The sequence below is a fragment of the Salmo salar genome, chromosome 15 (genome assembly GCF_965601325.2).
Source record: "Salmo salar chromosome 15, fSalSal1, whole genome shotgun sequence".
In the NCBI taxonomy this organism is placed as follows: domain Eukaryota; kingdom Metazoa; phylum Chordata; class Actinopteri; order Salmoniformes; family Salmonidae; genus Salmo; species Salmo salar.
In genome coordinates, this window is record NC_138305.1 from 64,699,791 (window position 1) to 64,716,479 (window position 16,689).

Sequence of the window (16,689 nt, forward strand, 5' to 3'; positions counted from 1 at the left end):
TACCACACGACACTCATCCTACTACAGGTCAGTCACAGTACCACACGACACTCATCCTACTACAGGTCAGTCACAGTACCACACGACACTCATCCTACTACAGGTCAGTCACAGTACCACACGACACTCATCCTACTACAGGTCAGTCACAGTACCACACGACACTCATCCTACTACAGGTCAGTCACAGTACCACACGACACTCATCCTACTACAGGTCAGTCACAGTACCACACGACACTCATCCTACTACAGGTCAGTCACAGTACCACACGACACTCATCCTACTACAGGTCAGTCACAGTACCACACGACACTCATCCTACTACAGGTCAGTCACAGTACCACACGACACTCATCCTACTACAGGTCAGTCACAGTACCACACGACACTCATCCTACTACAGGTCAGTCACAGTACCACACGACACTCATCCTACTCAGGTTAGTCACAGTACCACACGACACTCATCCTACTACAGGTCAGTCACAGTACCACACGACACTCATCCTACTCCAGGTCAGTCACAGTACCACACGACACTCATCCTACTCAGGTCAGTCACAGTACCACACGACACTCATCCTACTACAGGTCAGTCACAGTACCACACGACACTCATCCTACTACAGGTCAGTCAGTCACAGTACCACACGACACTCATCCTACTACAGGTCAGTCACAGTACCACACGACACTCATCCTACTACAGGTCAGTCACAGTACCACACGACACTCATCCTACTACAGGTCAGTCACAGTACCACACGACACTCATCCTACTACAGGTCAGTCACAGTACCACACGACACTCATCCTTCTACAGGTCAGTCACAGTACCACACGACACTCATCCTACTACAGGTCAGTCACAGTACCACACGACACTCATCCTACTACAGGTCAGTCACAGTACCACACGACACTCATCCAACTACAGGTCAGTCACAGTACCACACGACACTCATCCTACTACAGGTCAGTCACAGTACCACACGACACTCATCCTACTACAGGTCAGTCACAGTACCACACGACACTCATCCTACTACAGGTCAGTCACAGTACCACACGACACTCATCCTACTACAGGTCAGTCACAGTACCACACGACACTCATCCTACTACAGGTCAGTCACAGTACCACACGACACTCATCCTACTACAGGTCAGTCACAGTACCACACGACACTCATCCTACTACAGGTCAGTCACAGTACCACACGACACTCATCCTACTACAGGTCAGTCACAGTACCACACGACACTCATCCTACTACAGGTCAGTCACAGTACCACACGACACTCATCCTACTACAGGTCAGTCAGTCACAGTACCACACGACACTCATCCTACTACAGGTCAGTCACAGTACCACACGACACTCATCCTACTACAGGTCAGTCACAGTACCACACGACACTCATCCTACTACAGGTCAGTCACAGTACCACACGACACTCATCCTACTACAGGTCAGTCACAGTACCACACGACACTCATCCTACTACAGGTCAGTCACAGTACCACACGACACTCATCCTACTACAGGTCAGTCACAGTACCACACGACACTCATCCTACTACAGGTCAGTCACAGTACCACACGACACTCATCCTACTACAGGTCAGTCACAGTACCACACGACACTCATCCTACTCCAGGTCAATCGCAGTACCACACGACACTCATCCTACTTCAGCTTAGTCACAGTACCACACGACATTCATCCTACTCCAGGTCAGTCACAGTACCACACGACACTCATCCTACTACAGGTCAATCACGGTACCACACGACACTCATCCTACTACAGGTCAGTCGCAGTACCACACGACACTCATCCTACTACAGGTCAGTCACAGTACCACACGACACTCATCCTACTACAGGTCAGTCACAGTACCACACGACACTCATCCTACTACAGGTCAGTCACAGTACCACACGACACTCATCCTACTACAGGTCAGTCACAGTACCACACGACACTCATCCTACTACAGGTCAGTCACAGTACCACACGACACTCATCCTACTACAGGTCAGTCACAGTACCACACGACACTCATCCTACTACAGGTCAGTCACAGTACCACACGACACTCATCCTACTACAGGTCAGTCACAGTACCACACGACACTCATCCTACTACAGGTCAGTCACAGTACCACACGACACTCATCCTACTACAGGTCAGTCACAGTACCACACGACACTCATCCTACTACAGGTCAGTCACAGTACCACACGACACTCATCCTACTACAGGTCAGTCGCAGTACCACACGACACTCATCCTACTACAGGTCAGTCACAGTACCACACGACACTCATCCTACTACAGGTCAGTCACAGTACCACACGACACTCATCCTACTACAGGTCAGTCACAGTACCACACGACACTCATCCTTCTACAGGTCAGTCACGGTACCACACGACACTCATCCTACTACAGGTCAGTCACAGTACCACACGACACTCATCCTACTACAGGTCAGTCAGTCACGTACCACACGACACTCATACTACTGCAGGTCAGTCACAGTACCACACGACACTCATCCTACTACAGGTCAGTCACAGTACCACACGACACTCATCCTACTACAGGTCAGTCACAGTACCACACGACACTCATCCTACTACAGGTCAGTCACAGTACCACACGACACTCATCCTACTACAGGTCAGTCACAGTACCACACGACACTCATCCTACTACAGGTCAGTCACAGTACCACACGACACTCATCCTACTACAGGTCAGTCACAGTACCACACGACACTCATCCTACTACAGGTCAGTCACAGTACCACACGACACTCATCCTACTACAGGTCAGTCACAGTACCACACGACACTCATCCTACTACAGGTCAGTCACAGTACCACACGACACTCATCCAACTACAGGTCAGTCACAGTACCACACGACACTCATCCTACTACAGGTCAGTCACAGTACCACACGACACTCATCCTACTACAGGTCAGTCACAGTACCACACGACACTCATCCTACTACAGGTCAGTCACAGTACCACACGACACTCATCCTACTACAGGTCAGTCACAGTACCACACGACACTCATCCTACTACAGGTCAGTCACAGTACCACACGACACTCATCCTACTACAGGTCAGTCACAGTACCACACGACACTCATCCTACTACAGGTCAGTCACAGTACCACACGACACTCATCCTACTACAGGTCAGTCACAGTACCACACGACACTCATCCTACTACAGGTCAGTCACAGTACCACACGACACTCATCCTACTACAGGTCAGTCACAGTACCACACGACACTCATCCTACTACAGGTCAGTCACAGTACCACACGACACTCATCCTACTACAGGTCAGTCACGGTACCACACGACACTCATCCTACTACAGGTCAGTCACAGTACCACACGACACTCATCCTACTACAGGTCAGTCAGTCACGTACCACACGACACTCATACTACTGCAGGTCAGTCAGTCACAGTACCACACGACACTCATACTACTGCAGGTCAGTCACAGTACCACACGACACTCATCCTACTACAGGTCAGTCACAGTACCACACGACACTCATCCTACTACAGGTCAGTCACAGTACCACACGACACTCATCCTACTACAGGTCAGTCACAGTACCACACGACACTCATCCGACTACAGGTCAGTCACAGTACCACACGACACTCATCCTACTACAGGTCAGTCACAGTACCACACGACACTCATCCTACTCCAGGTCAGTCACAGTACCACACGACACTCATCCTACTACAGGTCAGTCACAGTACCACACGACACTCATCCTACTACAGGTCAGTCACAGTACCACACGACACTCATCCTACTACAGGTCAGTCACAGTACCACACGACACTCATCCTACTACAGGTCAGTCACAGTACCACACGACACTCATCCTACTACAGGTCAGTCACAGTACCACACGACACTCATCCTACTACAGGTCAGTCACAGTACCACACGACACTCATCCTACTACAGGTCAGTCACAGTACCACACGACACTCATCCTACTACAGGTCAGTCACAGTACCACACGACACTCATCCAACTACAGGTCAGTCACAGTACCACACGACACTCATCCTACTACAGGTCAGTCACAGTACCACACGACACTCATCCTACTACAGGTCAGTCACAGTACCACACGACACTCATCCTACTACAGGTCAGTCACAGTACCACACGACACTCATCCTACTACAGGTCAGTCACAGTACCACACGACACTCATCCTACTACAGGTCAGTCACAGTACCACACGACACTCATCCTACTACAGGTCAGTCACAGTACCACACGACACTCATCCTACTACAGGTCAGTCACAGTACCACACGACACTCATCCTACTACAGGTCAGTCAGTCACAGTACCACACGACACTCATACTACTGCAGGTCAGTCACAGTACCACACGACACTCATCCTACTACAGGTCAGTCACAGTACCACACGACACTCATCCTACTACAGGTCAGTCACAGTACCACACGACACTCATCCTACTACAGGTCAGTCAGTCACAGTACCACACGACACTCATACTACTGCAGGTCAGTCACAGTACCACACGACACTCATCCTACTACAGGTCAGTCAGTCACAGTACCACACGACACTCATCCTACTACATATCTGTCACAGTACCACACGACACTCATCCTACTACATATCTGTCACAGTACCACACGACACTCATCCGACTACAGGTCAATCGCAGTCCCACACGACACACATCCTACTACAGGTCAGTCACAGTACCACACGACACTCATCCTACTACAGGTCAGTCACAGTACCACACGACACTCATCCTACTACAGGTCAGTCACAGTACCACACGACACTCATCCTACTACAGGTCAGTCACAGTACCACACGACACTCATCCTACTACAGGTCAGTCACAGTACCACACGACACTCATCCTACTACAGGTCAGTCACAGTACCACACGACACTCATCCGACTACAGGTCAGTCACAGTACCACACGACACTCATCCTACTACAGGTCAGTCACAGTACCACACGACACTCATCCTACTACAGGTCAGTCGCAGTACCACACGACACTCATCCTACTACAGGTCAGTCACAGTCCCACACGACACTCATCCTACTTAAGGTTAGTCACAGTACCACACGACATTCATCCTACTACAGGTCAGTCACAGTACCACATGACACTCATCCTTCTACAGGTCAGTCACGGTACCACACGACACTCATCCTACTACAGGTCAGTCACAGTACCACACGACACTCATCCTACTACAGGTCAGTCAGTCACGTACCACACGACACTCATACTACTGCAGGTCAGTCAGTCACAGTACCACACGACACTCATACTACTGCAGGTCAGTCACAGTACCACACGACACTCATCCTACTACAGGTCAGTCAGTCACAGTACCACACGACACTCATCCTACTACATATCTGTCACAGTACCACACGACACTCATCCTACTACATATCTGTCACAGTACCACACGACACTCATCCGACTACAGGTCAATCGCAGTCCCACACGACACACATCCTACTCCAGGTCAGTCACAGTACCACATGACACTCATCCTACTCCAGGTCAGTCACAGTACCACACGACACTCATCCTTCTACAGGTCAGTCGCAGTACCACACAACACTCATCCTACTCCAGGTCAGTCACAGTACCACATGACACTCATCCTTCTACAGGTCAGTCACAGTACCACACAACAATCATCCTACTACAGGTCAGTCACAGTACCACACGACACTCATCCAACTACAGGTCAGTCACAGTACCACACGACACTCATCCAACTACAGGTCAGTCATAGTACCACACGACACTCATCCTACTACAGGTCAGTCACAGTACCACACGACACTCATCCTACTACAGGTCAGTCACAGTCCCACACGACACTCATCCTACTTCAGGTTAGTCACAGTACCACACGACATTCATCCTACTACAGGTCAGTCACAGTACCACACGACACTCATCCTACTACAGGTCAGTCACAGTACCACACGACACTCATCCAACTACAGGTCAGTCACAGTACCACACGACACTCATCCTACTACAGGTCAGTCACAGTACCACACGACACTCATCCTACTCCAGGTCAATCGCAGTACCACACGACACTCATCCTACTTCAGCTTAGTCACAGTACCACACGACATTCATCCTACTCCAGGTCAGTCACAGTACCACACGACACTCATCCTACTACAGGTCAATCACGGTACCACACGACACTCATCCTTCTACAGGTCAGTCACGGTACCACACGACACTCATCCTACTACAGGTCAGTCACAGTACCACACGACACTCATACTACTGCAGGTCAGTCAGTCACAGTACCACACGACACTCATACTACTGCAGGTCAGTCACAGTACCACACGACACTCATCCTACTACAGGTCAGTCACAGTACCACACGACACTCATCCTACTACAGGTCAGTCACAGTACCACACGACACTCATCCTACTACAGGTCAATCACGGTACCACACGACACTCATCCTTCTACAGGTCAGTCACGGTACCACACGACACTCATCCTACTACAGGTCAGTCACAGTACCACACGACACTCATACTACTGCAGGTCAGTCAGTCACAGTACCACACGACACTCATACTACTGCAGGTCAGTCACAGTACCACACGACACTCATCCTACTACAGGTCAGTCACAGTACCACACGACACTCATCCTACTACAGGTCAATCGCAGTACCACACAACACTCATCCTACTACAGGTCAGTCACAGTACCACACGACACTCATCCGTCTACAGGTCAGTCACAGTAGCACACGACACTCATCCGGCTACAGGTCAATCGCAGTCCCACATGACACACATCCTACTCCAGGTCAGTCACAGTACCACATGACACTCATCATACTACAGGTCAGTCACAGTACCACACGACACTCATCCAACTACAGGTCAGTCACAGAACCACACGACACTCATCCTACTAACGGTCAGTCACAGTACCACACGACACTCATCCTACTACAGGTCAGTCACAGTACCACACGACACTCATCCGGCTACAGGTCAATCGCAGTCCCACACGACACTCATCCAACTACAGGTCAGTCACAGTACCACACGACACCTATCCTACTACAGGTCAGTCACAGTACCACACGACACTCATCCTACTACAGGTCAGTCACAGTACCACACGACACTCATCCTACTACAGGTCAGTCAGTCACAGTACCACACGACACTCATACTACTGCAGGTCAGTCACAGTACCACACGACACTCATCCTACTACAGGTCAGTCACAGTACCACACGACACACATCCTACTACAGGTCAATCGCAGTACCACACAACACTCATCCTACTACAGGTCAGTCACAGTACCACACGACACTCATCCGTCTACAGGTCAGTCACAGTAGCACACGACACTCATCCGGCTACAGGTCAATCGCAGTCCCACATGACACACATCCTACTCCAGGTCAGTCACAGTACCACATGACACTCATCATACTACAGGTCAGTCACAGTACCACACGACACTCATCCAACTACAGGTCAGTCACAGAACCACACGACACTCATCCTACTACAGGTCAGTCACAGTACCACACGACACTCATCCTACTACAGGTCAGTCACAGTACCACACGACACTCATCCGGCTACAGGTCAATCGCAGTCCCACACGACACTCATCCAACTACAGGTCAGTCACAGTACCACACGACACTCATCCTACTACAGGTCAGTCACAGTACCACACGACACTCATCCTACTACAGGTCAGTCACAGTACCACACGACACTCATCCTACTACAGGTCAGTCAGTCACAGTACCACACGACACTCATACTACTGCAGGTCAGTCACAGTACCACACGACACTCATCCTACTACAGGTCAGTCACAGTACCACACGACACTCATCCTACTACAGGTCAGTCACAGTACCACACGACACTCATCCTACTCCAGGTCAATCGCAGTACCACACGACACTCATCCTACTTCAGCTTAGTCACAGTACCACACAACATTCATCCTACTCCAGGTCAGTCACAGTACCACATGACACTCATCCTACTACAGGTCAATCACGGTACCACACGACACTCATCCTACTACAGGTCAGTCGCAGTACCACACGACACTCATCTTACTACAAGTCAGTCAGTCACAGTACCACACGACACTCATCCTACTCCAGGTCAGTCACAGTACCACATGACACTCATCCTTCTACAGGTCAGTCACAGTACCACACAACACTCATCCTACTACAGGTCAGTCACAGTACCACACGACACTCATCCAACTACAGGTCAGTCACAGTACCACACGACACTCATCCAACTACAGGTCAGTCATAGTACCACACGACACTCATCCTACTACAGGTCAGTCACAGTACCACACGACACTCATCCTACTACAGGTCAGTCACAGTCCCAGACGACACTCATCCTACTTCAGGTTAGTCACAGTACCACACGACATTCATCCTACTACAGGTCAGTCACAGTACCACACGACACTCATCCTACTACAGGTCAGTCACAGTACCACACGACACTCATCCAACTACAGGTCAGTCACAGTACCACACGACACTCATCCTACTACAGGTCAGTCACAGTACCACACGACACTCATCCTACTACAGGTCAGTCACAGTACCACACGACACTCATCCTACTACAGGTCAGTCACAGTACCACACGACACTCATCCTACTACAGGTCAGTCAGTCACAGTACCACACGACACTCATACTACTGCAGGTCAGTCACAGTACCACACGACACTCATCCTACTACAGGTCAGTCACAGTACCACACGACACTCATCCTACTACAGGTCAGTCACAGTACCACACGACACTCATCCTACTACAGGTCAGTCACAGTCCCACACGACACTCATCCTACTTCAGGTTAGTCACAGTACCACACGACATTCATCCTACTACAGGTCAGTCACAGTACCACACGACACTCATCCTACTCCAGGTCAATCGCAGTACCACACGACACTCATCCTACTTCAGCTTAGTCACAGTACTACACAACATTCATCCTACTCCAGGTCAGTCACAGTACCACATGACACTCATCCTACTACAGGTCAATCACGGTACCACACGACACTCATCCTACTACAGGTCAGTCGCAGTACCACACGACACTCATCTTACTACAAGTCAGTCAGTCACAGTACCACACGACACTCATCCTACTCCAGGTCAGTCACAGTACCACATGACACTCATCCTTCTACAGGTCAGTCACAGTACCACACAACACTCATCCTACTACAGGTCAGTCACAGTACCACACGACACTCATCCAACTACAGGTCAGTCACAGTACCACACGACACTCATCCAACTACAGGTCAGTCATAGTACCACACGACACTCATCCTACTACAGGTCAGTCACAGTACCACACGACACTCATCCTACTACAGGTCAGTCACAGTCCCACACGACACTCATCCTACTTCAGGTTAGTCACAGTACCACACGACATTCATCCTACTACAGGTCAGTCACAGTACCACACGACACTCATCCTACTACAGGTCAGTCACAGTACCACACGACACTCATCCTACTACAGGTCAGTCGCAGTACCACACGACACTCATCCTACTACAGGTCAGTCACAGTCCCACACGACACTCATCCTACTTAAGGTTAGTCACAGTACCACACGACATTCATCCTACTACAGGTCAGTCACAGTACCACATGACACTCATCCTTCTACAGGTCAGTCACGGTACCACACGACACTCATCCTACTACAGGTCAGTCACAGTACCACACGACACTCATCCTACTACAGGTCAGTCAGTCACGTACCACACGACACTCATACTACTGCAGGTCAGTCAGTCACAGTACCACACGACACTCATACTACTGCAGGTCAGTCACAGTACCACACGACACTCATCCTACTACAGGTCAGTCAGTCACAGTACCACACGACACTCATCCTACTACATATCTATCACAGTACCACACGACACTCATCCTACTACATATCTGTCACAGTACCACACGACACTCATCCGACTACAGGTCAATCGCAGTCCCACACGACACACATCCTACTACAGGTCAGTCACAGTACCACACGACACTCATCCTACTACAGGTCAGTCACAGTACCACACGACACTCATCCAACTACAGGTCAGTCATAGTACCACACGACACTCATCCTACTACAGGTCAGTCACAGTACCACACGACACTCATCCTACTACAGGTCAGTCACAGTCCCACACGACACTCATCCTACTTCAGGTTAGTCACAGTACCACACGACATTCATCCTACTACAGGTCAGTCACAGTACCACACGACACTCATCCTACTACAGGTCAGTCACAGTACCACACGACACTCATCCTACTACAGGTCAGTCGCAGTACCACACGACACTCATCCTACTACAGGTCAGTCACAGTCCCACACGACACTCATCCTACTTAAGGTTAGTCACAGTACCACACGACATTCATCCTACTACAGGTCAGTCACAGTACCACATGACACTCATCCTTCTACAGGTCAGTCACGGTACCACACGACACTCATCCTACTACAGGTCAGTCACAGTACCACACGACACTCATCCTACTACAGGTCAGTCAGTCACGTACCACACGACACTCATACTACTGCAGGTCAGTCAGTCACAGTACCACACGACACTCATACTACTGCAGGTCAGTCACAGTACCACACGACACTCATCCTACTACAGGTCAGTCAGTCACAGTACCACACGACACTCATCCTACTACATATCTATCACAGTACCACACGACACTCATCCTACTACATATCTGTCACAGTACCACACGACACTCATCCGACTACAGGTCAATCGCAGTCCCACACGACACACATCCTACTCCAGGTCAGTCACAGTACCACATGACACTCATCCTACTCCAGGTCAGTCACAGTACCACACGACACTCATCCTTCTACAGGTCAGTCACAGTACCACACAACAATCATCCTACTACAGGTCAGTCACAGTACCACACGACACTCATCCAACTACAGGTCAGTCACAGTACCACACGACACTCATCCAACTACAGGTCAGTCATAGTACCACACGACACTCATCCTACTACAGGTCAGTCACAGTACCACACGACACTCATCCTACTACAGGTCAGTCACAGTCCCACACGACACTCATCCTACTTCAGGTTAGTCACAGTACCACACGACATTCATCCTACTACAGGTCAGTCACAGTACCACACGACACTCATCCTACTACAGGTCAGTCACAGTACCACACGACACTCATCCAACTACAGGTCAGTCACAGTACCACACGACACTCATCCTACTACAGGTCAGTCACAGTACCACACGACACTCATCCTACTCCAGGTCAATCGCAGTACCACACGACACTCATCCTACTTCAGCTTAGTCACAGTACCACACGACATTCATCCTACTCCAGGTCAGTCACAGTACCACACGACACTCATCCTACTACAGGTCAATCACGGTACCACACGACACTCATCCTTCTACAGGTCAGTCACGGTACCACACGACACTCATCCTACTACAGGTCAGTCACAGTACCACACGACACTCATACTACTGCAGGTCAGTCAGTCACAGTACCACACGACACTCATACTACTGCAGGTCAGTCACAGTACCACACGACACTCATCCTACTACAGGTCAGTCACAGTACCACACGACACTCATCCTACTACAGGTCAGTCACAGTACCACACGACACTCATCCTACTACAGGTCAATCACGGTACCACACGACACTCATCCTTCTACAGGTCAGTCACGGTACCACACGACACTCATCCTACTACAGGTCAGTCACAGTACCACACGACACTCATACTACTGCAGGTCAGTCAGTCACAGTACCACACGACACTCATACTACTGCAGGTCAGTCACAGTACCACACGACACTCATCCTACTACAGGTCAGTCACAGTCCCACACGACACACATCCTACTCCAGGTCAGTCACAGTACCACATGACACTCATCCTTCTCCAGGTCAGTCACAGTACCACACGACACTCATCCTTCTACAGGTCAGTCGCAGTACCACACGACACTCATCCTACTACAGGTCAGTCACAGTACCACACGACACTCATCCTACTACAGGTCAGTCACAGTACCACACGACACTCATCCTACTACAGGTCAATCACGGTACCACACGACACTCATCCTTCTACAGGTCAGTCACGGTACCACACGACACTCATCCTACTACAGGTCAATCACGGTACCACACGACACTCATCCTTCTACAGGTCAGTCACGGTACCACACGACACTCATCCTACTACAGGTCAGTCACAGTACCACACGACACTCATACTACTGCAGGTCAGTCAGTCACAGTACCACACGACACTCATACTACTGCAGGTCAGTCACAGTACCACACGACACTCATCCTACTACAGGTCAGTCACAGTACCACACGACACTCATCCTACTACAGGTCAATCACAGTACCACACGACACTCATCCTACTACAGGTCAATCACGGTACCACACGACACTCATCCTTCTACAGGTCAGTCACGGTACCACACGACACTCATCCTACTACAGGTCAGTCACAGTACCACACGACACTCATACTACTGCAGGTCAGTCAGTCACAGTACCACACGACACTCATACTACTGCAGGTCAGTCACAGTACCACACGACACTCATCCTACTACAGGTCAGTCACAGTCCCACACGACACACATCCTACTCCAGGTCAGTCACAGTACCACATGACACTCATCCTTCTCCAGGTCAGTCACAGTACCACACGACACTCATCCTTCTACAGGTCAGTCGCAGTACCACACGACACTCATCCTACTACAGGTCAGTCACAGTACCACACGACACTCATCCTACTACAGGTCAGTCACAGTACCACACGACACTCATCCTACTACAGGTCAATCACGGTACCACACGACACTCATCCTTCTACAGGTCAGTCACGGTACCACACGACACTCATCCTACTACAGGTCAGTCACAGTACCACACGACACTCATACTACTGCAGGTCAGTCAGTCACAGTACCACACGACACTCATACTACTGCAGGTCAGTCACAGTACCACACGACAAACATCCTACTACAGGTCAATCGCAGTACCACACAACACTCATCCTACTACAGGTCAGTCACAGTACCACACGACACTCATCCTACTACAGGTCAATCACGGTACCACACGACACTCATCCTTCTACAGGTCAGTCACGGTACCACACGACACTCATCCTACTACAGGTCAGTCACAGTACCACACGACACTCATACTACTGCAGGTCAGTCAGTCACAGTACCACACGACACTCATACTACTGCAGGTCAGTCACAGTACCACACGACACTCATCCTACAACAGGTCAATCGCAGTACCACACAACACTCATCCTACTACAGGTCAGTCACAGTACCACACGACACTCATCCGGCTACATGTCAATCGCAGTCCCACATGACACACATCCTACTCCAGGTCAGTCACAGTACCACATGACACTCATCATACTACAGGTCAGTCACAGTACCACACGACACTCATCCAACTACAGGTCAGTCACAGAACCACACGACACTCATCCTACTACAGGTCAGTCACAGTACCACACGACACTCATCCTACTACAGGTCAGTCACAGTACCACACGACACTCATCCGGCTACAGGTCAATCGCAGTCCCACACGACACTCATCCAACTACAGGTCAGTCACAGTACCACACGACACTCATCCTACTACAGGTCAGTCACAGTACCACACGACACTCATCCTACTACAGGTCAGTCACAGTACCACACGACACTCATCCTACTACAGGTCATTCACAGTACCACACGACACTCATCCTACTACAGGTCAGTCAGTCACAGTACCACACGACACTCATACTACTGCAGGTCAGTCACAGTACCACACGACACTCATCCTACTACAGGTCAGTCACAGTACCACACGACACTCATCCTACTACAGGTCAGTCACAGTACCACACGACACTCATCCTACTACAGGTCAGTCACAGTCCCACACGACACTCATCCTACTTCAGGTTAGTCACAGTACCACACGACATTCATCCTACTACAGGTCAGTCACAGTACCACACGACACTCATCCTACTCCAGGTCAATCGCAGTACCACACGACACTCATCCTACTTCAGCTTAGTCACAGTACCACACAACATTCATCCTACTCCAGGTCAGTCACAGTACCACATGACACTCATCCTACTACAGGTCAATCACGGTACCACACGACACTCATCCTACTACAGGTCAGTCGCAGTACCACACGACACTCATCTTACTACAAGTCAGTCAGTCACAGTACCACACGACACTCATCCTACTCCAGGTCAGTCACAGTACCACATGACACTCATCCTTCTACAGGTCAGTCACAGTACCACACAACACTCATCCTACTACAGGTCAGTCACAGTACCACACGACACTCATCCAACTACAGGTCAGTCACAGTACCACACGACACTCATCCAACTACAGGTCAGTCATAGTACCACACGACACTCATCCTACTACAGGTCAGTCACAGTACCACACGACACTCATCCTACTACAGGTCAGTCACAGTCCCACACGACACTCATCCTACTTCAGGTTAGTCACAGTACCACACGACATTCATCCTACTACAGGTCAGTCACAGTACCACACGACACTCATCCTACTACAGGTCAGTCACAGTACCACACGACACTCATCCAACTACAGGTCAGTCACAGTACCACACGACACTCATCCTACTACAGGTCAGTCACAGTACCACACGACACTCATCCTACTCCAGGTCAATCGCAGTACCACACGACACTCATCCTACTTCAGCTTAGTCACAGTACCACACGACATTCATCCTACTCCAGGTCAGTCACAGTACCACACGACACTCATCCTACTACAGGTCAATCACGGTACCACACGACACTCATCCTTCTACAGGTCAGTCACGGTACCACACGACACTCATCCTACTACAGGTCAGTCACAGTACCACACGACACTCATCCTACTACAGGTCAGTCAGTCACGTACCACACGACACTCATACTACTGCAGGTCAGTCAGTCACAGTACCACACGACACTCATACTACTGCAGGTCAGTCACAGTACCACACGACACTCATCCTACTACAGGTCAGTCAGTCACAGTACCACACGACACTCATCCTACTACATATCTGTCACAGTACCACACGACACTCATCCTACTACATATCTGTCACAGTACCACACGACACTCATCCGACTTCAGGTCAATCGCAGTCCCACACGACACACATCCTACTCCAGGTCAGTCACAGTACCACATGACACTCATCCTACTCCAGGTCAGTCACAGTACCACACGACACTCATCTTACTACAGGTCAGTCGCAGTACCACACGACACTCATCCTACTACAGGTCAGTCACAGTACCACACGACACTCATCCTACTACAGGTCAGTCACAGTACCACACGACACTCATCCTACTACAGGTCAGTCACAGTACCACACGACACTCATCCTACTACAGGTCAGTCACAGGTACCACACGACACTCATCCTTCTACAGGTCAGTCACAGTACCACACGACACTCATCCTACGACAGGTCAGTCACAATACCACGACACTCATCCTACTCCAGGTCAGTCACAGTACCACACGACACTCATCTTACTACAGGTCAGTCGCAGTACCACGCAACACTCATCCTACTGCAGGTCAGTCACAGTACCACACGACACTCATCCTACTACAGGTCAGTCACAGTACCACACGACACTCATCCTACTACAGGTCAGTCAGTCACAGTACCACACGACACTCATACTACTGCAGGTCAGTCAGTCACAGTACCACACGACACTCATCCAACTACAGGTCAGTCACAGTACCACACGACACTCATCCTGCTACAGGTCTGTCACAGTACCACATGACACTCATCCTGCTACAGGTCTGTCACAGTACCACATGACACTCATCCTACTACAGGTCAGTCACATTACCACACGACACTCATCCTACTACAGGTCAGTCAGTCACAGTACCACACGACACTCATCCTTTACAGGTACCACACAACACTCATCCTTCTACAGGTCAGTCACAGTACCACATGACACTCATCCTACTACAGGTCAGTCATAGTACCACACGACACTCATCCTACTACAGGTCAGTCACAGTACCACCCGACACTCATCCTTCTACAGGTCAGTCACGGTTCCACACGACACTCATCCTTCTACAGGTCAGTCACAGTACCACACAACACTCATCCTACTACAGGTCAGTCACAGTACCACACGACACTCATCCAACTACAGGTCAGTCACAGTACCACACGACACTCATCCAACTACAGGTCAGTCACAGTACCACACGACACTCATCCTACTACAGGTCAGTCACAGTACCACACGACACTCATCCTACTACAGGTCAGTCACAGTCCCACACGACACTCATCCTACTTCAG

At 49.9% G+C, this 16,689-nt stretch overlaps 4 protein-coding genes across 8 annotated transcripts in view; all 4 read left to right on the forward strand.

Annotated features, from left to right (window-relative positions):
* LOC145860852 (uncharacterized) overlaps positions 1–6,935 on the forward strand; it is a 29,844-nt gene extending 22,909 nt beyond the window's left edge. Inside the window, exon 4 of the mRNA XM_082961532.1 lies at positions 6,915–6,935. Coding sequence (XP_082817658.1) covers positions 6,915–6,935 — 21 coding nt within the window. The remainder of the gene's footprint in view (positions 1–6,914) is intronic.
* Positions 1–16,689, forward strand: part of LOC106571880 (peregrin) — an 89,729-nt gene that overhangs the window by 52,591 nt on the left and 20,449 nt on the right. The window lies entirely within an intron of this gene.
* The window catches only part of LOC145860894 (uncharacterized), a 40,314-nt gene that overhangs the window by 16,261 nt on the left and 7,364 nt on the right, over positions 1–16,689 (forward strand). The window lies entirely within an intron of this gene.
* LOC145860893 (uncharacterized) lies at positions 10,649–16,490 on the forward strand. Of its 2 annotated transcripts, none has more exons than XM_082961962.1 (3): positions 10,649–12,976; positions 15,751–16,126; positions 16,282–16,490. In XM_082961962.1, the coding sequence occupies exons 1-3, from the start codon at positions 10,649–10,651 to the stop codon at positions 16,356–16,358; spliced, it is 2,781 nt and encodes a 926-aa protein (XP_082818088.1). In that variant the 3' UTR covers positions 16,359–16,490. The 2 variants fall into 2 exon arrangements, with proteins under 2 accessions (XP_082818088.1, XP_082818089.1); XM_082961963.1 differs by lacking the exon at positions 15,751–16,126 and having other exon boundaries at positions 16,282–16,309; positions 16,348–16,490.

Excerpts from the sequence above, each read along its gene's own strand:
- LOC145860893 (XM_082961962.1), top strand. The coding sequence starts at position 10,649 with ATGACACTCATCCTTCTACAGGTCAGTCACGGTACCACACGACACTCA. Across the intron at positions 12,977-15,750 it reads CGACACTCATCCTTCTACAG|GTACCACACGACACTCATCC; the intron begins GTCAGTCGCAGT and ends GGTCAGTCACAG. Across the intron at positions 16,127-16,281 it reads CGACACTCATCCTGCTACAG|GTACCACACAACACTCATCC; the intron begins GTCTGTCACAGT and ends CATCCTTTACAG.